At 43.2% G+C, this 21,130-nt stretch overlaps 1 protein-coding gene across 4 annotated transcripts in view; it reads right to left on the reverse strand.

Annotated features, from left to right (window-relative positions):
- SMAD1 (SMAD family member 1) overlaps window positions 1–21,130 on the reverse strand; it is a 74,396-nt gene that overhangs the window by 24,524 nt on the left and 28,742 nt on the right. For all 4 annotated transcript variants that reach the window (XM_079772259.1, XM_079772262.1, XM_079772260.1 and 1 more), the window contains exon 2: window positions 18,863–19,445. In XM_079772259.1, coding sequence (XP_079628385.1) covers window positions 18,863–19,262 — 400 coding nt within the window. In that variant the 5' untranslated portion in view covers window positions 19,263–19,445. The remainder of the gene's footprint in view (window positions 1–18,862; window positions 19,446–21,130) is intronic.

Below are 21,130 nucleotides of genomic sequence, written 5' to 3' on the forward strand. Positions count from 1 at the left end.
TGATGTTTTCAGAGGTAGACACCAACACTAACCACACTGGACGCTTTATTTATTTATTTTTTAAATTTAATATATCTTTATTGTTCAGATTATTATAATTGTTCCTCTTTTTCCCCCATAGCTTCCCTCCACCCGGTTCTCACCCCACCCTCTGCCCTTACCTCCCCACCACACTGTCCTGTCCTCATCCATAGGTGTATGCTTTTTGTCCAGTCTCTTCCCGCACCCCCAACACCCCTTTACCCCCGAGAATTGTCAGTCCACTCCCTTTCTATGCCCCTGATTCTATTATATTCACCAGTTTATTTTGTTCATCAGATTTTTTATTCACTTGATTTTTAGATTCACTTGTTGATAGACAAGTATTTGTTGTTCATAATTTTTATCTTTACTTTTTCTTCTTCTTCCTCTTCTTAAAGAATACCTTTCAGCATTTCATATAATACTGGTTTGGTGGTGATGAACTCCTTTAGCTTTTCCTTATCTGTGAAGCTCTTTATCTGCCCTTCAATTCTGAATGATAGCTTTGCTGGGTAGAGTAATCTTGGTTGTAGGTTCTTCCTATTCATCACTTTGAATATTTCTTGCCACTCCCGTCTGGCCTGCATAGTTTCTGTTGAGAAATCAGCTGACAGTCATATGGGTACTCCCTTGTAGGTAACTAACTGTTTTTCTCTTGCTGCTTTTAATATTCTCTTTGTCTTTTGCTATTGGCATTTTAATTATGATGTGTCTTGGTGTGGTCCTCTTTGGATTCCTTTTGTTTGGGGTTCTCTGCGCTTCCTGGACTTGTGAGTCTATTTCTTTCACCAGGTGGGGGAAGTTTTCGGTCATTATTTCTTCAAATAGGTTTTCAGTATCTTGCTCTTTCTCTTCTTCTGGCACCCCCATAATTCTGATGTTGGTACACTTGAAGTTGTCCCAGAGGCTCCTTACACTATCTTCATATTTTTGTATTCTTTTTTCTTTTCTGGTTGAGTGTTTTTTGCTTCTTTGTATTTCAAATCTTTGACTTGATTCTTGCGATCCTCTAGTCTGCTGTTAGATCTCTGTATAATATTTTTTATTTCAGTCAGTGTATGCTTAATTTCTAATTGGTCCTTTTTCATATCCTCGAGGGTCTCGCTAAATTTATTGGCCTTTTCTAGAAAATTCTTGAAAAACCTTATAACTGTGGTTTTGAACTCTATATCCAGTCGTTTGTTTTCCTCCATTTCTTTCATTTGTGATCTGTTTCTTTGTCTACGCATTTTGGCTGCTTCCCTGAGTTGATAGAGTGGCTCTGTGTGCTAGGTGTCCTATAGGGCCCAGTGGCTCAGCCTCCCCAGTTACCTGAGGTGGACACTATTGGTGCACCCAATTTGTGGGCTGTGTGCACAGTCTTGTTGTAGTTAAGCCTTGATTGTTGTTGGTATCACTAGGAGGAATTGACCTCCAGGCCAATTGGCTGTGAGGATCAGCTGTGTCTACGCTGGGAGAACTTCTGTGCTGGAGACACCCTTATGAGACAAGACTTGCAAAAGCCTCTGTGCTCAGCTTGGATGGGGCAGAGACTCAGGGCAGAGCAGACAGCATTGGTTTCCCATCAGCCCTGCCCTAATAGGCCCCTGTGTCTCAGTGTCCCAGGCTAATCGCTGCAAGCACCTCTGAGAGAAGGCCGCCCTCGAGTTCTGCCCACTGCCAGACAGTTCTAAACTCTAGAACTAAGAGGATTTATGTGGAAGCAAGGAGAAAGTTTCTCCCGAATGAGTCTGGGTCCCCAGAGTCTCGCCCGGAACTGGAGTTCAGTGGAGTCAGGAGCTTTTGCCTCCCTCCTGCTTGAGAAAGCCAGCCGTGTACTCAGTTGCCAGTCCTCTCCACGTGTGCTTCTCAGTACCTCTGCCTCCTGCAGCTCCTCTGAGTCTCAGTGTGCTTTTCTCTTTCCTTCTAGTTGTAGAATTTCCACTCAGCTAGCCTTCCTGTGGTTCTGGATGATGTCCGTTTTGTCTTTTAGTTGTAGTTTTGAAATTGTTGTGTGAGGCAGCAGTTTAGGTGTTTACCTATGCCGCCATCTTGGTTTCTCCACACTGGACGCTTTAAACATGTGTTGTTTATTATATGCCAAGCATTCCTCAATAAAACGTTCAAAAAAGGAATGTAAAGAGGCTATTTAAAATGGTCCTTTACCATTTTTTTTAAATAGCTATAATGTCCTATTATCTATTCCTTTTCCAATCCCATCTTCAAGGTTCAGGATCCATTCCTCTGAGCTCTCCATAGTACATTCACAACTAAAACAGTTGTTCCTACTAGCTCTACTCTGGGGGCTCTAAATGTACGTCTCCCAGCTCAGAATCCCCTTCCAGGAAAGGAATTCCAGTTTGTGAGCACAGATACGCCAGCTCTTACAGTGAAAACCAACTGAAGATACTGAAGGTAAAGAGCTGCAGAAAGCCTCATGTTAAAGTGGAGATAACATTGGAGACATACAGGGTGTTACATGGCCCCGTTAAAAGTTAGTAAGCAGAACAGAAAGATACACAATCTTTCTGAGAGACATGTCCCCAGGATTTCTCAACATTTTCCACCAAAGTAAATGTCAGTGACAAAGGAGAGGATCCTAATCAGGGGTCCTAGCAGCTCCCCTGGAATTATGGAATGGCATTGAGATTTTGCTCTTTCTCACCAAAGTCACATATATTTTATGTTCTACTCCTCTTTACTTCTCAAATGCAAAAATATTTTACATAACTTACAATCCAGTAAAACTGACACTCCAGGAAGACGGTCCATGTTACCCATGGCTTTGGGCATGCAGTATGGCACACTGCGTTGGGAGGGGTGGTAACACCCTGGTTGGGATGTGTTGATTTCCTATTTCCTCAGTGTCACAATTCTCAGAAAACTGCAGTAAAAAGTGGCTGGTGATGGCAAGGAGGGAGAGAGATAAGATATCAAGCTAAATAGAACTAAGAGGATTTATGTGGAAGCAAGGAGAAACATATCAGGTTGATTTCAGGGGATCACTGTATTACACAAAATTCACATGGACACGATTACAATTATTTGCTATAAGCCTGGAACCATGCTTAACACATCACACCACTTTGCAAATAAGAGTGCTGAAGGGTACTCACTTGAAGTCACATAGAAAGTTTCAAGAGTTGGGAAGGCAATGCGCACTCTCAACGGTGATGTCCTACGGCCTCAAAGGTGTCTAGGAATGCTGCACTGTTCTATGTAGCCTGCTTAAGAGGATGGATGAATAGGACAAATTCCAGAATGTCTCTGGACAAATTAAAGTTAAGGTCACTCCATTTAAAGGAGAAAACTCTAATTTAATAAGCTCAGTTCTGAGAAGTACCTAACTCCCTGATGATGGGTAATAAATGAATCATTATCAAATCTGATCTGTGCCATTTGACAACTTCTCTAAGTAGGGTGTCTCTATGTTCTGGTTTGCCTGGGACAGTCCCAACGTGTACCTGTTGTCTGACGGAATTATTCACAGGTGACCCTTGTCACGCTCAAAAGTGTCCTTGTTTGAGCAATAAATTCTATGGCTATTCAAACTACAAACAATAACGAAGTCGTTTCCGAAGAGGGATGAGATGGGCCTGGGGTCTGGAGCAGCTGCCAGCCCTGGAAAGAAGCATTACTGTGGAAGAGGTACCGGAATCTGGTGAGGCAGAGGTAAGTCCGCCCGCCCCCCCTCCCCACCCTGCCACACACACACACAAGCTGCTCTACAATATCAAGCCCAGGCTCCTCTCACCTATGCGGCACCTACAGGACAATGCAGCTGCTCTCTAGACATTTCTCTCCACCCCACCCAGTGCTTGTTCCTTTCCCTTCTGCAATATTTCAGGGAAGAGATCATTAAGGCATCTGTTTTCGACTGGTGGACAAGGAAAGAGTAAGCATCCAGACTAATCATCCACGTCTAGACACACCTACGTGGGATTCTTACTTCTTGGGGAAGGGGAATGGAGTATGGGGGTGGGGGTGACGATCCTGCTCAAAGAATGAGGATTTAGGTACCACCGGGTAGCAGCTGGCTTTTTTCCATTAGGTCTGTGTCGATGAATACAGCAAGGGCCTGGCACAGTACAGCACAGGGAGTACGGTGAATAATAGTGTAATAACTATTTTTAAAAAACAGAATGAGGATTTGCAAACTCTAGGCCTGACTCAGGTCAGAAACAGGAAGACAGGGTGAGGAATGCCTTCCTCTTAATCTTTTCTTTCCGTGTGTCAGGCTATTTCTACTTTATGGAAACAGAAATCTGGGAGCGTGGAGTCTCCTGGGGCCCTTGTCTTCAGAGCCCTGAATAGGGCCACTCCTACTTGGCAGCGTCCGAGAAGGACTGCGGTGTGCGGCTTCCCTTTGAGGGCGGCTCCCACTGGTTCATTTGAATGCAAAGAATCTCCTTTGAAAGAAGAGGTCAATATTAAAACACTTTCTTTACACCCGTACTATTTTTTTTTTTTTTGAATCATTTTAAAATCAGACTGTGTGTGTTGCTCCTATATTTTTGGGAGTTCTAATCCTGGTACAAACCCTAAGCTAGTTCCACACCCCCTCCGCAGCGGTCTTCGGGAAGAGAAAAGGCTCCTCCTCGGGGATTTCACCACACCTCCCTCAGCCCCTTGAAAATCTCCAATTGCTGAGTGCCTTTACAAGGAGGAAAAGCGTTCTTCCTTTCTTTTCCTGACCTCTCAGGAGGGGGAAATCAGAGTTCTGCCTTTCCTCAGTGAGGCACCTCTGCTTTTCAAAGTGTTTATGCATCTTTTTAGGTTAAAAGAAAATAAAACCCCTTTTTGGTTAGAAAAAAAAACACACAACAAACGAAGAAAGTTTCAGGAGATATTTTCGTTCCAGGAAGCGAGTTTCAGGAGGCATTTGTGATTCTGCTGTTGGACTCGGCTTTTCTGGGTTGCCAAGGCACAAGGAGGAGGAATGAAAAAGAAACAGCTAAAATTGGAAAGAGGGGCTGAGCTTTGGAGAGCATCCATACACCCTCTAGATCCTGGAGGGCATCCCGGACACCTTCTAGTCTGGGGAGCTTTTTGGAGATGGGGAAGTACTGTCTGAAACTGGATCACCTCGCTGTCAGTGGTAAAGCTGCTGTCCAGTAACCAGACTAAGGCCCACAAGTGACCCAGCAAATGTTTATGGACACACTTTTTTTGAACACAGAAGAGAGTTCTACAGCAACGTTGCCAGGCCCTTGCCTGCGTTTATCGACACAGACACAATGGAAAAGAGCTGTCTGCTACCAGGGCACACGAACACCTTTTGGTTCTGAAGACTCGGAAAAGGCATTTAGGTAAGGAGTCGAGACACCCGAGCTCTGGTCCTGGCTACGATAATAATTACTTTTGTGACTTTGAGCAAATCACTTGACTTCTCAGAGTCTCAACTTCCTCACACACAAAAGCAAGGGACTTGAACCCCAGGGCCCTTCCTGCCCGGCTGTGCAAGTCTCCTGGCTGATGATAATGCTGCCCCGCCTGCATCGGCAGCTCCACCGCATACGGAGTTCAGTGTTGACTGTGTCTCGGCTGGGTCTCACGACACACCACTGAGGTCACCCAAGAGTGGGAAGGTGGCCCGGGGCTAATCCAGAATGGCCCGACAGCCAGTCCAGCTGCAGCCGTTCTCATCTGAAGACAGGTTGACGGAGGAAAGGCACCAAGCGGGCAAAGCAGCTGTGCCCAGTGTAATATCGATACCAGACAGATGGCCCCAGACAGCGTGTGTCCAGTGACAGGCACAGAAACATTTCAAGTAGGAAGTGGGGGAGAGGACAAGACCACTTAGATGTTAACAGCATCACATGCAGCATATGTAGGAAGTAAAATCCGATCTCAGGATATATCAGAAAAATTTTACACTGAGATTCTCAGGACCTTTAATGGAGGTTAAATTAAAAATATATATCTGAGTGGTGTCACCTGATCTTTTTGTTTGCTTATTGGTGGTGAGGCGACGGCAGGGGAGATCTGAAATAATCCTATATAATAAAAGCCTAATATGTTAAATGTCCGGTCGTCCGGTCGTTCGTTCAACCAATCAAAGTGTAATATGCTAATGATATGCTAAGGCCGCTCAACCACTCGCTATGACATGCACTGACTACCAGGGGGCAGAGTCAACCGGTCGACCAGTCTCTATAATGTGCATTGACCACCAGGGGGCAGACGCTCTGACCAGTAGATTAGCTTGCTGCTGGGGTCTGGCTGATTGGGACTGAGCAAGATGGGCCGGACACGCCCTGAAGCCCTCCTGCAGTCCCTCCTGACCCCGATCATGCACTGGTGGGGTCCCTTGGTCTGGCCTGCGCCCTCTCATAATCTGGGACCCCTCGGGGGATGTCGGAGAGCCAGTTTCGGCCCAATCCCGCTCAACGCAGGAGCTGCCTCCTGGTGGTCAGTGCGCTCCCACAGGGGGAACACTGCTCAGCCAGAAGGCAGGCTCATAGCTGGTAAGCACAGAGGCAGTGGCAGGAGCCTCTCCCGCCTCCACGGCAGTGCTAAGGATGTCCGACTGACATCCCCTGAGGGCTCCCGGACTGCGAGAGGGCATAGGCCAGGTTGAGGGAACCGCCCTCCCCCACCCCCCGAGTGCACGAATTTTGTGCACTGGGCCTCTAGTATTAGATAAAGTTCACTGAACATGACACATACACCCACAGAACACGGAGTGCGGGTGAGGCGCTGTGCAGGGCACCGCAGAGGAACAGCCACTGTCCCTCCCCACGTGGAGTTTCCAAGAGATGGCTGAACCCTCGCAACACAGGAGGAAGCTGACTCAGCCCAGCTCAGTAGCACAGCCACAGTTATACAGCTGCTACCCTGAGGGCCAGGGTTTGAAGCAAGGTCATAACCACCAGACTACATTACTCAGTGCTACAAAACTGGGAAGTGATTGTGGAAGTTGTTTGTAAAGTTCTCTTCCACTTTTCTGATTGGGTTTTCTTTGGGTGGGGGGCATCTTTTAAAAATTAAGATAGTTTTGCCTAAATGTAGCAACTTTGTAGTATTTTTTTTTCTAGGCAAACATCATTTACTCTTGAGCACAAATACATGAATAGAAGACAAACATGTAAACACAATTTGAATATAAGCAAATTGTATTTAAGACAAACATGTAAACAAAATTTGAATATAAGAAAATTGTATTCAGTAACAACAGTATCTTGGAGCTTTAAGAAAGCCATGAAATTTATGTCAAAGAGAATCTAAATCAAACTCAACTTCTGAGAGCCCGACTTCCTAGATCATTCCAGGTCAGATTCCTTCTTTGTGTACCCCACGGAAGGTTTCCTTGAAACAGCTCTTGTCTGTGAGCTACGCACTCACAGTCTATCCTCTACGACCCCACAACCCCATCCAGGTTCTTGCCCCAATCTCACCCACTCTTCACCCAGCCTTCCCAAGCTTCTCGCAGCTTTCATCTGCTAGTGTCATACTCCGTATCCTTTGCTCACTTGGGCACATTTTCAATTTATTCTTTAAACCTCCCCTCTCACTAGTAAAATGGAAAAGTATTTTCTCAGATTTTTTAATTTAACATTTATATAGTGCTTATATATGCCTAGTGCTGTAGCAATTACTACCCACTTTAATCTTCCTAACAACGGTGACGAAGGCACTATCATTACCTCCATTTTATAAAAGTGGATGCTGAGGTATAGAGGTGAAGTGATTCACCTATGTATATGTAACCACTGGAGACAGGATTCAAATCCGGGCAGTCTGGCTTCAGAACCTAGGTGCTTTAACCACTGTGCTATGCAGTCTCTCTCAATGTCACACAGGTATGTTTTAACAAGTTCCTTGGCTCTGGTAAGCACAGAGGGATAGTTACTATTATACTAAGACTACTGATGTGGAAATAACCATCCCCGGGAGTCACACCTGGCAGCGTGGCTTAACTTCTAATTGCAGTTGAGTGTAATTAGTTCCCATTCGGAATTCAAATTTGACTCTGTTAAATATATTCCGTGAAATAGACACTAGTTGTCAATGATAAAGTCTGACCAATGGGAAATAAATAAAGGCTCCATGAAAGCTTGAAGCACAGGTGTGGACGCTCTCAATTTCCCATAATCAACCCCAAATTCATGCATTTCAGATCACATGCTCCCCTACTAAAAACTATGGGTACCCTGCCCCTTTGGGAAAGAGAAAAAAAATTGACTAAAGGGAAGCAGCACAGTGTGGGGTTAGAGCATGAATTTTGAAGTTAGACTTGAACTTGAATTCTGGCTCTCCACTGACAAGTTGTGTGACAACTTAGCTGCATCTCAGTGGTCCTGTGGGTACCTCTACCTCGTTCAGGTGTGATCAGGATTCAATGAGAATACCTGGAAAGTGATAAGCACAGTGCCTGGCATGTGGTAAGCATAAAAAGTTGCTATTTTAATTGTTATCCTTACTATTATTTTTATTGTAACCATTACCCTTAGTTTTCTGAAGATTTGTTTAGTGAAAACTTAACATTACAAATTTTGTTTTTATTCTAAAGAAGATGTGTATGGAAGTTAAATCCTTATCTTCCTGTTTTGGCCACATTATGTTTTAGGAATGCGTATAGGCTTTTCACATGCATTATTGAATGTAATCCTTGCCACAACCCTGGGCAGTAGATATGTTCTCTCCCGTGTCACAGGGTAGGAAACACAAGCTCAAAGGGGACAAGAAACTGGCCCAAGTCAAAGCTATCAAGTGCCAAAATTTTAATCCAGGCCTTCTGACCTGAGATTTTCCAGACCATAGTTAAACTTACGACGAAAGAGAAATATGTATCTCCTTTAAATAATTTTATTTGTCCTGAATTTCCTAAAAGCTCCACATTCACCAGTTGGCAACCAGCATTCTACAGTGAGCAAGAGCCCTCCCTGCCTGTCCCATTTACTTATTACCAGCATGGATTCCTGCTGTTATCCCCCAAGGCTTTCTAATTCATTTCTGTCCTTCATTATTGTGTGGATCAACCGTCTGATTTAGCCAGGGGCTCACCCCTGAGTCCTTATGACATGCTTCCATCAGTATTTTTTTTTTTCCAAAACAACTCATTTTTAAATTAGTTGTTCTTTTTTCCTAATTAAAAGCTACAGGTTACATATTTCAACAGCATTTGCCCACAACTGCTTCCTAACTTGATCTTTACATAAATACCTGTCTGGCACACCACTAGACCTTGGGTAAACTTTATAGAAGCTCAAAGAAAGATACAGTCACAGGAAAAAATACTGCTGAATCTGCTACAGAGCTAGTTTGATGTGATTTAGGGAAATTATAGGGAAACATAAAGGAAAAAACATACAAGGCAATTCCACTTTGTTGTCTTATATATGTTTACTTTTAGTTTACAAGAAGTTGCCCAAATATCCATATATATAAAAGGCCAGGGATTATCACAATCAAAACAATCAGACGGACGACCGAACAGGCTACTTGGGGTGACCAGACCGGCAGGAGGGTTAGTGAGGGATGACCAAGTGACTGAACAACAGGCTGTGTGGGGCGACCAGGCCAGCAGGGGGGGCAGTGAGGGGTGATCAGGTCAGCGGGGGGGGGGGGGGGAGTTGGGGGAGACCAGGCTGGCAGCGGGGGCAGTTAGGGGTGATCAGGCTGGCAGGGCGGGCAGTTAGCGGCAACCAAGCCAGCAGGGGGGGGCAGTGAGAGGCGATCAGGTTGGCAGGTAGAGGTGGTTAGGGGTGATCAGGCTGGCAGGGTGGGCAGTTAGGAGTGATCAGGCAGATGAGCGGTTAGGAGCCAGCAGTCCAGGATTGTGAGAGGGCAGTCGGACATCCCCCGAGGGTTCCTGATTGGAGAGGGTGCAGGCTGGGCTGAGAGGACCTTCCCCCCGCCCCCCGCACCCCTGTGCACAAATTTCATGCACCAGGCCTCTAGTCACTTATAAAAAGCATAGGCTCTCCTCCTGCCTTATTGTGACGGAAGATTCCAGACAGTCAAGCAGGCAGATGGTCAAGCAACAGTGATTTGGCTACATGAGCCAGACCACTTACTCCTCAGGCAAGAAATGGCTTTTTCGTGCGAAAGAGTGAAGAATGGAGAACAGCAGCATGCCTTGGAGAGCTGTTTTAGAGATGAGGCAGTGATGTGGTAGAACGCAAACCGGATCTTCCATTGTTAAGGTGTGCTAAGATTCCGGAGCATAAAAATGACCATTCGAAGAACTGGAGGGGGCAAATTGCTAGACAGCCCTTTGCTGACTTAGATCTTTGTACTTAAACACAGTCCGTGTTTCCAGACTCTGGATCTTTTATCTGGGAAGTTACTTACTTCTGGTTGCATAACCCGTGGCAGCCCTGGCAGTGTTGGGAAAGGCAGACCTGTGCCGAGGGGCACTGCAGGCTCCAGAGCCGAAGGTCACAGGGATGGAGAAGTCCCGCTGATGAAAGGGGAAGGCGTGAGACGCAGGGAAGTGCTGCTCTCCCATCTCCCACACACCGGGAAGACTGCTGTTGACATTGTGGAGGCCCAGACAGGCTAAAGGCAGGGAAACGGGAGTCTGCAGCTTCTCAAACTAACCCCAAAACTAGCATCGAAGAACTACGCTAATCCACAGCCAAGCTGGCAAATTAACAACATTTGGGCTTTTTAACTCTCCAGAGCATTCTTCAGGCCCTTTGAGACTATTAACGCAGTGCTCAGGGGACCTTACAGCTGCCCACAGTCCGTGAGCTCAGCTCTTTGCAATCAATCTCCTCTCTTTGCTTCCCTGTCCCCTCCCTCCCCAAAGGAATCTGATTTCCCCAAATATCAGGACAGAGGCCTGATGCTGAGTTTTTCACGGGAACATATGCATTCTGAAATGGAAAAAGACAAGAGGTGGACATACATTTCAGAGAAAGACATCTCCAGTCTTTTCTGTGAGCCCTTTGATATCTAGTGCAAGGAGGCTGGTGGAAAACCGGGATCCTCAGTCTGAGATCCCGCATAAGCCCACCTTGCTTTCCATTTCTCTCACTTTCCCAAGTGTCCATCAAGACCGTGGGCGCTGTCAGCACGGGGCAAGTCACCTGTGACTCTTTCACTCCAGCCACACGAGACATTCCCGACCCTACCAGAAATCACTGTCTGAGGATGATCCACCTGTGGGCAAAATAAGCCCCAAAGCACAACTCATAGGTCTCAATAGTATCTCACCCAAAGGTAGACTTGGAAGTATCAGCCTGGCTTTTTCTTTATTTTCACATAAGTGCAATCAAGTGTATACACCACTTCTTTCATTTATCATGACAGATACTTTTCTATGGTTTTCAAAATTGTTCTTTTTCATCATTGTGTGTGTGTGTGTGTGTGTGTGTGTGTGTGTGTTCTGCTTCTAACAGGGGCTGTGGTTCCTTTGGCGCTGCTATACACCAGCAGTGGTGGATGGAAGAGTGCTGAACTTTAAATAAACCAGCAAAGTCTGAAAATAGCTTCTCTTGTCCACCTAATGTTGCAGAGACAGAAAAAAGAATGAAGCAGGGGATAAAGGTCAGGAAAGCAAAAGTAGAAGAAAGATGCCTAGCATAATCTGTAGCAGTCTTAAAATTTCAAATTGGAGTAGATTTAACAACAGAAAATTTCAACCCAGAAACAAATCACATAACTGTCTAGATGTCCGCTTCCATGTATGTAATTTATGTAAAAGTAACAATCAGTAACTGCTAAAACTTTCCATATGTTCATCAATTAATAAACCACACAAAACCAATGCCCCAAATAATGTACTAAAAAATTAGAATAAACTTCACATTCTGCCTTAGGTTTAAAATATGGAATCCACTAAAAAATCTGGGTACAGCTCAGTGGTTGATTGTCGACCTATGAACCAAGAGGCCACGGTTCCATCCCCGGTCAGGGCACATGCCTGGGTTGTGGGCTCGATCCCCAGTGTGAGGCATGTGGGAGGCAGCCGATCAATGATTCTCTTTCATCACTGTTGTTTCTATCTCTCTGTCCCTCTCCCTTCCTCTCTCTGAAATCAATAAAATGTTAAAAGAAAAACACTCATGTTAAAATATATATATGTGTGTGTGTATATGTATATATAAATTATATATATATAGCATATATATAATATATATATATATACTGTGTATATATATACTGTATATATATGTATATATACATATACATATATCTCCATACATACATACCTGGGTATAAAATCCTACTCATGATTATATTATATCATCTGTTCTAGTATTATTGTAAATGACAATGATGAAATTATCACACACAAGCCAAACACCAATGACTATCTTGGAGAATAATTCACCATCTAAACTCCATGTCCATGCCCTAACTGGTTTGGCTCAGTGGATAGAGCGTCAGCCTGTGGACTGAAGGGTCCCAGGTTCGATTCCGGTCAAGGGCATGTACCTTGGTTGCGGGCACATTCCCAGTAGGGGGTGTGCAGGAGGCAGCTGATAGATGTTTCTCTGTCATCGATGTTTCTAACTCTATCCTCTCCCTTCCTCTCTGTAAAAAATCAATAAAATATATTTTAAAAATAAATAAATAAACTCCACGTCCACTTGGCTGTGTGCTGAGCTTAGATAAGAGACAGAAGTAGTTACTAAATGCTTTGTCGAAACAGAACTTCCACCTGGATGGAGACTGGAGCGCTGATGGCTGTGCAGGAGTCAGTGCTCAGGTGGGACACTCTCCTCGCTGCAGGCATCCCTCCCGGGGAAGCCTCTGCAAACAGCCTCAGCGGCTCTTCCCCACCACCCACCCTGCAGGCACCATGCCTGGATCTGTACCTTTTAGGAGCTTTTAAAACATTCTTCCTTCATCTCAATGTCATACACACCTCCCTCACCAAGAGTCTTAGAGAACCATCCAGACTAGGACTACAAATGTATAGTAAACTACCCACAGCAGTATATCTGCACCGCAGTAACTTATGCATCACACATGTGCTCATTTTCCTCTTAGCCTTGACTTTCCATTTTAATTTGTTTTCCCTGGTCTACTTTATTAGTACTACTTTCTACTTTATTGTATATCTTCTTATAAACTGATTTAAATCCTCTGTACAATGAAACATACATGTATGTCTGCACCACCACATAGACTGGAACATAGTGCCCAGATGTGTGAGCTGAGTGAGCTTTTTTTGCGGCCACTCTCAGGCTTATAAGAGTTAACTGCATCGCCTGTCCATGCTTCTATTACACAACTTGGCACACTGCGCTGTAATTACATGCCAGTCGTTCTTGGGCAGACTCAGTATATGTGCCATAAATGTTTGAAGAGAAATTTAGATGTAGATGAACACAGAGTGATGGTTAACTGTGTGTGTCGCCTTGACTGGGCTAAGGGATGCCTAGAGAGATGGTAAATGCTATTTCTGGATGTGTCTGTGAAGGGTCTTTGAATTGCAGATGGAGTAGAGAGGCAGCCCTAGTTAATGCAGGTGGGCATCATGCAACCTGCTGAGCAGCTGAAGAGAACACAAAGGCAAAGGCAAAGAAAGGCAAATTTGCTTTTTCTTTTTGCTTGAGCTGAGATACCCATCTTGTCCTGCCCTGGGACATGGGTGCTCCTGGGTCTCAGGCCTTGGACTAGGACCAGGAGTGACACCACCAGCTTTCCTGGCTCTCCAGCCTGCAGACAGCAGATCGTGAGATGCCTCAGCCTCCGTGCTCATGTGAGCCAAAGCCTATAATAAATCTCCTCTGATCTATCTATCTATCGATCTGTCTATCTGTATCTGTATCTCTATCTGTATCTCTATCTCTATCTGTATCCTACTGATTCTGTTTCTCTGGAGAACCCTGAATACACATATCATAATGTTTTATTTTAATTTTTATAGTTAAAATTGTTGCTAATTAACCCCAAATCTTCAAAGCACTTGTAGTGATCCTATCTTGGTATCTGAATTACAACTTCAGTTATCAGACTCCTAGATAGCGCCACTCAGATAAACTAATACTTCTCCAAATGGCTGTACTAACACAAGACTTAAACAACAACACAGAAGAAAGAAAACCCCAATCACCTGAATAAGACAGAAGTTTCTGTCACCACTGGTTCAAGTAAAAACATTCCCAATATAAAGAAACACATTTTTTAGAAAAGATACTGACTTTTGTTTTTAAAAAAATATTAACTGCACTACATCTCGATCCTTGAGTACGTCATGTCTGTTTAATCGTCTGTGCGTGAACATAAGAAGCATGCACAGAGCTCCTCTGCTGCGTGTCCAAGCACAGTGCTGTCGAGAGGAAAAGCAGGGGTGTGACTGTTGGCGTCGTGAGCTGAACTACCTGCTTCTTCCCGAACCACTACTTTTTTAAGTTGAGATAATTGTGGATTCACATGCAGCTGTAAGACATAATACAGAGAAATCCGGCCTACCCTTTTCCCAGCCTCTTCCAATGGCAACCCCTTGCAAAACTACAGAACAACATCAGGCAGACACTGATTACAGTCAAGACACGGAGAATGTCCAGCCACCCATGGATCTCTCCTGCTGCCCTTGATAGCCACACCCCCTCCCCTCCTCAGCCCCTGGCAACCACCAATTCCTTCTCCATTCCTTAATGTAAAGACTTCCTTTCCAAGGTAAAATTCACCAAGTGACAAATGACACAGTGACTGAAGCAGCCAGAGTCAGAAACCCACATTCCGGCAACAGGTGAAGAGGATTTTAGGTGCATTTCATTTTTCCAACAGCTGGGAGCCATTATGCTGAAAATGAAAGCACCTGGGAGCTAACTGCAGGGTGTTACTTTCAAGATCAAAATGGAAATCTCAGAATTTCAAGCTCAGGTTCAATATGGCCTTTCAAGTTAATGAAGTTCAAAGTACAGAAGATAATTTTCAAGAACCATGTGAAAAACATAAAAAAGAAGAGGAAAAAAGCCAAATGACAGGAAGTCTCCGGGAAGCCATTTTAATAGCAGCAGATAGCAGCTGAATGGTCTCCTCACAACCACAGTCAGATGACTTCCTTAACCGCTGTCAGCATTTCCTTTGGTAAAGTAAAGAAAACCCACACTTACCCCGACCACTAATGAGCAGCCTTGATTCTACGGCTACTCAACGTCCAAGGAAAGAGCCACCTGTTACATCATCAGCAGGGCCAACGTCTTCAGAAGCTGCATGAACTTTCTCTTTCCTATAACTGTCCAAACACTTGCAGAAAGAGAAACTCTTAACATCACGCACTTAAATAATCTTATTTGTACCTACAGTTATGTCTCACTTCATGGCGGGTCTACATTCCGAGAAATGCATGGTTGGGAGATCCTGCCATTGTGTGAACATCACAGAGTGCACGTACACAGACCCAGATGGGACAGCCCACTGCACACCTAGGCTACATGGTCTAGCCCATTTTTCCTGGGCTATAAGTCTATACATCATGTTACTGTAAAAAATACTGTAGGCAACTGTAACACAGTGGTAAGTATGTCTGAATCCAAACATAGAAAACGTACAGGAAAAGCGTAGTGTAAAAGATAAAAAATGGTACACCTGTATAGGGCATGTACCTTGAATGGAGCTTGAAGGACTGCAAGTTGCTCTGAGTGGGTGGTGAGTGACTGGGAAGGCCTAGGTCCGTGGTCGGCAAACTGTAGCTCGCGAGCCACATGCGGCTCTTTGGCCCCTTGAGTGTGGCTCTTCCACAAAATACCACGGCCTGGGCAAGTCTATTTTGAAGAAGTGGCGTTAGAAGAAGTTTAAGTTTAAAAAATTCGGCTCTCAAAAGAAATTTCAATCGTTGTACTGTTGATATTTGGCTCTGTTGACTAATGAGTTTGCCGGCCACTGGCCTGGGACATTGCTATCCCCTAACTGAAGACTTTATAAATACTGTACACTAAGGCTACACTAAATTTATTTTTAAAACGTTCCTTTTTTCAATAATAAATGAAACATAGCTTACTGTAACTTTTTTACTTTATAAACATTTTAATTTTTTTTAACTTTTCAACCCTTGAAACAATGTTTAGCTTAAAACAGAACTCAGTATACAGCTGTCCAAAAATATTTTCTTGATTTATGTCTTTATTCTATAAGCTTTATTTTTAGAGTTAATTTTTTTTTTTTTTTTTTTTTTTTTTTTACTTTCTAAACTTTGTAGTTAAAGACAGAAACACACACATTAGCCTATGCCAACACAAGGCCAGGATCACCTACATCACTGTCTTCCACCTCCACACCTTGTCCCACTAGAAGGGCTTCAGGGACAGTAACACCCATGGAACTGTCATCTCGTAGGATAACAGTGCCTTCTTCTGGAACACCTCCTGAAGGACCTGACTGACGCTCTTCTCACGGAGGTGTCGCTCTTTCCAGAAATACGTCCATGATGGTTTGGTTTGTTTCTTTTCCTCATCACAGATTTTCTTGTAACCAGATAATGCACCATCCAAACCTTTTGGTGTTCGAGTACAAATCTCTTAAGGCACCTTTAAAGGCACCTGCTGAGGTCTGCAAATGCGTCTGCTAAGCCCTTCACTGTGAATTTTCTTGGGGGTTCTTCTTTTTTCTCCTGCAGTTTTCTTTTTTCTTGCTTCTTCTTCAGCTATGCATTCCTGTTTCACTTCCAACAACTCCTCATTAGCCAATTCCTCCAGGAGCTCCTCAATGTCACCCTCATCCACACCCATGTTCAAGCTGTTTGTTTACCATCTCAACCACAGCCTTGTTGATTTCTGCAACTACCTCATCCTGGGCAAATCCTTTGAAGTCATGAATGAACCTCTTGAGTGTCTTTCTTCCAGATGCCATTCAAGACTCCTTGGTGACATCACCCTAAACCCAAGCAAGGTTCTTAAGCAAACCTTGAACATCATAGATGTAATCTTTCCAGACTTGCATCAGTGTCTTCTCAGTGTCTCCTTCAGTTTTAGCAACAGCCCGGACAAAGGTCCTCCTCAGGTCGTAGGCCTTAAAAGCTTCTTAACTCCTTGATACAATGGTTGGGTCAAAGAGTGATGTTTGGAGGGAAACACACCACTATGATAGTGAAATGACAGTGGAGTTCTCACTAGGTGGCAGGAATTTTTCTGCTCCATTAAAATCTTATGAGACCACTGTCATATAGGTGGTCTGTTGTCGACCAAAACATCGTTATGCAGCACATGACTGTACTACTTATACACTATTTTTTACTCTCCAAAACTCCTCGCTCCATCTCAATTTCTAGCTAAAAGAAGACCATGTTTCTTTGAGTTGAGTTTTGTGTGTGTGTGTTTTTAAAATTAACATCACAGCAGGTATAACAAGCAGTAAGTAGTGTGTTTATATTAGAATAAGGGGAATTCCAGTAAGGTTGTTGGTAAAAAGCAAGTGCAGTCCCAACAAGAGCAAAATATAACTTATAAAAGGATACAATAGAACCCAAACAGTGATTAGAAATAAACCTAAGGTTGTTGGTAAAAAGCAAGTGCAGTCCCAACTATAACAAAATATAACTTATAAAAGGATACAATAGAACCCAAACAGTGATTAGAAATAAACCTAAGAAAAGATGTACAATAACTTTATGGAGAAAAATTTTTTAAAAGACCTACATAACTTTAGAAAAGATTATGCACAGGGTGTGACTATGTTAGTCCTGCCCCAAATGAAATGCCAATAAAATCTCCAGGGGATTTTTCACAGAACTCAAAAGCGTAATCCTACAGTGTATAAAAGAGAATTCATAAAAACCTAATGGTAAATAAATATAACAAATTATAGAAGGATCCTCCAATATCATTATATAACTAGAGGCCCTATGCAAGAAATTCGTGCAAGAGTAGGCCTTCGCAGGCCCGGCTGCCTCGGCCCTCGCAGCCCTGGCTTCGTCTGGAAGGTCATTCGGCTGTCCGGTCTAATTAGCATATTACGCTTTTATTATTATAGATAATCTTAAGTATACAAAATAGATACCGACATGGATTCATATGTACTAATACTGTTACTTATACTTAAAAAGCATGCATAGGAATCTATAACAATAAAAGTGGTAATATGCTAATTAGACCGGACGGCAGAACAGCGGAATGACTGTCCAGATGACCTTCCGGGCAACCTTCCGGACAAAGCCAGGGCAGCTGCTGCAGCTGCAAGGGCCGAGCCCCTTGAAAGAATTTCATGCATCAGGCCTCTAGTGATAACCATAAAATTCTATCGAATTCAGAATAGTAGTTACTGAAGGGAATGGGATCAGAGAGGTATAAACTATAATTTCAGTTTTATTTGTAATCGCTTATTTCTTAAACTGGGTGATGGATACAGAGATGTTTATTATATTATTCCCCAGTCTTTAAACTCTGTTTGTATGTCTTAAATACTCCATAAAAAAAAAAGAATGCCTTTTATTTGAGAACCATGTTATGACATGACCTAGCAAACACAATCTAATAAACTACATCAGCACCACCTTGTTAAAAACATGGATTACTAGGCTATACAAGAATCAGAATTTCTGGGAGGGAGGTCATGTGACTCTAATGCACAGACTCATTTTGGAACTCTTGCTAACCATTAATCCATCAACAAAATCGGTTCCAATCTGACAATGAGATACTTAAGTGCTTAAGATTGCCTAATCACTTTCCAATTGAAGCAAATGTCTACACTGTGGCCTCTAATTTGAGAACAAAACCGTACAAATTTTAAAGTAGTGTATCTTTTACTATAGACGCCCCGCCCCCTAAAAGGTAAAACACGTAAAAAATTAGAAATAGCTTATAAAGTAATCACATCAAATGATTCCATAGCAGAACATAATTCATACACATCCTCAACAGGGAATATGTCATAGCAAAATACCACTGAAGAGGAATTATTCTGACGTCTTAAACCACACGAATCTGCTAAACGCATCAACACAAAAAGACTCACTTACCGGGGCTTTCCACTCTCTTATAGTGGTAGGGATTGATGCACACCTCCTTCTGCTTGGAGCCGAAAGGAAACTCACAGCATTCCAGTGGTTTCAGTTCATGGTGGCTCTGAAGATCGGGCCAGCGCCACACTCGGCAGTAAATGACGTGAGGCAGTCCCTTCCGGTGGGAAACTTGCAGCCGGCCGTCCAGAGAGCGGGGAATGGTAACACAGTTACTGGGCTGCCCGGGGCAGCTCAGGGCCTTCTCCAGTTCCTCCATGGCCCCTTTCTTTTTCTTCAGTTTTTTCACCAAAGCGTCCACAGCTTTCTCTGCCCATTTTTCTTCTTCGTCGCCCTGCTTCCACCCAAGAAGTCTCTTCACGGCTGGGCTTGTGAAGGAAAATAAACTTGTCACGTTCATGGTGATGGCACCAGTTAAGACACTCCTTGTTTATGGTAAAATACAGGAGCCTCCAAATGCAAAAGGACCAGAGGAGGGATTTCCCTTTATTTACATAGGACTCTCCTTAGCGTCTCAGTCTTGAGGTGCTGAAAAGTAGAAAGGACCATTCCTAGTGTTTCCAAGGTAACCCAGAGTCAGTACCTAGAAAAGAAAAAAGAAAAAAAAATAGTTTAAAGTCATCTCTACCACAAGCCACAAGTTATTAAAGAATGACTATGGGCCAGGTACGATGTTAAGTGCTTTTATGTATTAAAGTATGATATGAACTGAACTATGTTCCTCCTAAAACTCATGTTAAAACCCTAACCCCCAACATCACTATATTTGGAGAGGGAGCCTCTAAGGAAATAATGAAGGTTAAATGAGATGATGACAGGAATGGTGGCTTTACAAGAAGAAGGGAGAGTATCTCTCTCTCTCCCCCATGCACTGAGGAAGGCCACGTGAGGACACAGAGAGAAGGCAGCCATCTGCAAGCCAAGAAGAGAAAACCAGAAACCAAATTGGCTGGGACCTTGATCTTGGACTTCCTAGCTTTCAGAACTGTGACAAATGGATTTCTGTTGTTTAAACCACACAACCTATAGTACACTATGGCCTCATGTAATGTTCTCCATAGGTTCTGCGACTTTAAGCATAACAATGTGTAAGGAATCCGATTTTTACCATAGGCTAACTGATACAAACAAGAGCTTGTATGGCAGCATCTCATCAACGTTACAACAAAACATTAAACAAAATGATGTCATTTCAAGGACCTGCTGCATTTGGTTAAGGCAGCCCAAGCAGACTAATACACAGCATTTAACCCTTTGCACTCGCTTGCTTTTTTCTCGATTCCTTTATTCTACTCGGGATTTAATTTTTTAAATACCCCAGATTTTACAAAGCGCGGCAGTAGAATAAAAAACTGGAGTTTCTTTTCATACAAACTTATTTATTTGGATTTTTTTATATTTCAAGTTATTGATACATTCAATACAATTCGACATACGAGCTGCTACCGATGCTAACCGTGTCGAGTCACACTCGACATCCGAGTGCAAAAGGTTAATCCTTTAAATAATCCTTTCAGCTAGGTAATAAAAGCATTGTCATTTTACAGATGAATAAACTGAGACACAGTTTAAAAAGTAGTGTGTTACTGCCAGGCCGACGTGACTCAGTGGTTGAGCATTGACCTATGAACCAGGTCACAGTTGGATTCCGGGTCAGGGCACATGCCCAGATTGTGGGCTCGATCCCCAGAAGGGGGGCATGCAGGAGACAGCCAATGAATGATTATCTCTCATCATTGATGTTTACGTCTCTCTCTCCCTCTCCCTTCCTCTCTGAAATCAATAAAAATATATTTAAAAATAAATAAACATACATAAAAAATAAAAGTAGTATGTTACTGTTTACATGATTTCTGAGATATAAGCAACAGACATCTTAGTACAAAACAGTTCAAGTTCTCACCAGATATTATAATGTTTTATATTTAGATTCATTTATAGCACTAAGAGTGTATTTTAAGACACACCTGAATCAACAAAAACAAAGGTTTTCATTTGTTCCTCAAGTATTTTTTATGCTAAAAGAAGAGGTAGTTCTATTTTTACCACATAAATGTAGCAACAATTTAGGGTACTTATTCAATGAACAAGCCTATGTCAATTGGCCACAGGATATGTAAGGTAAGAAATTTATTTCACACTTTTTCAAATTTTCTTTCTATGGGCATGAACAGAATGATGCACATGAACACACACTTTAAATTCTTTAGTGAAGTTGTCTCATTTAAACCTTCTAGTTACCCTTAACCAGATGTAAGCACAAAGATG

This window comes from Cnephaeus nilssonii (assembly GCF_951640355.1).
Source record: "Cnephaeus nilssonii genome assembly, chromosome: 5".
NCBI classification, from domain to species: domain Eukaryota; kingdom Metazoa; phylum Chordata; class Mammalia; order Chiroptera; family Vespertilionidae; genus Cnephaeus; species Cnephaeus nilssonii.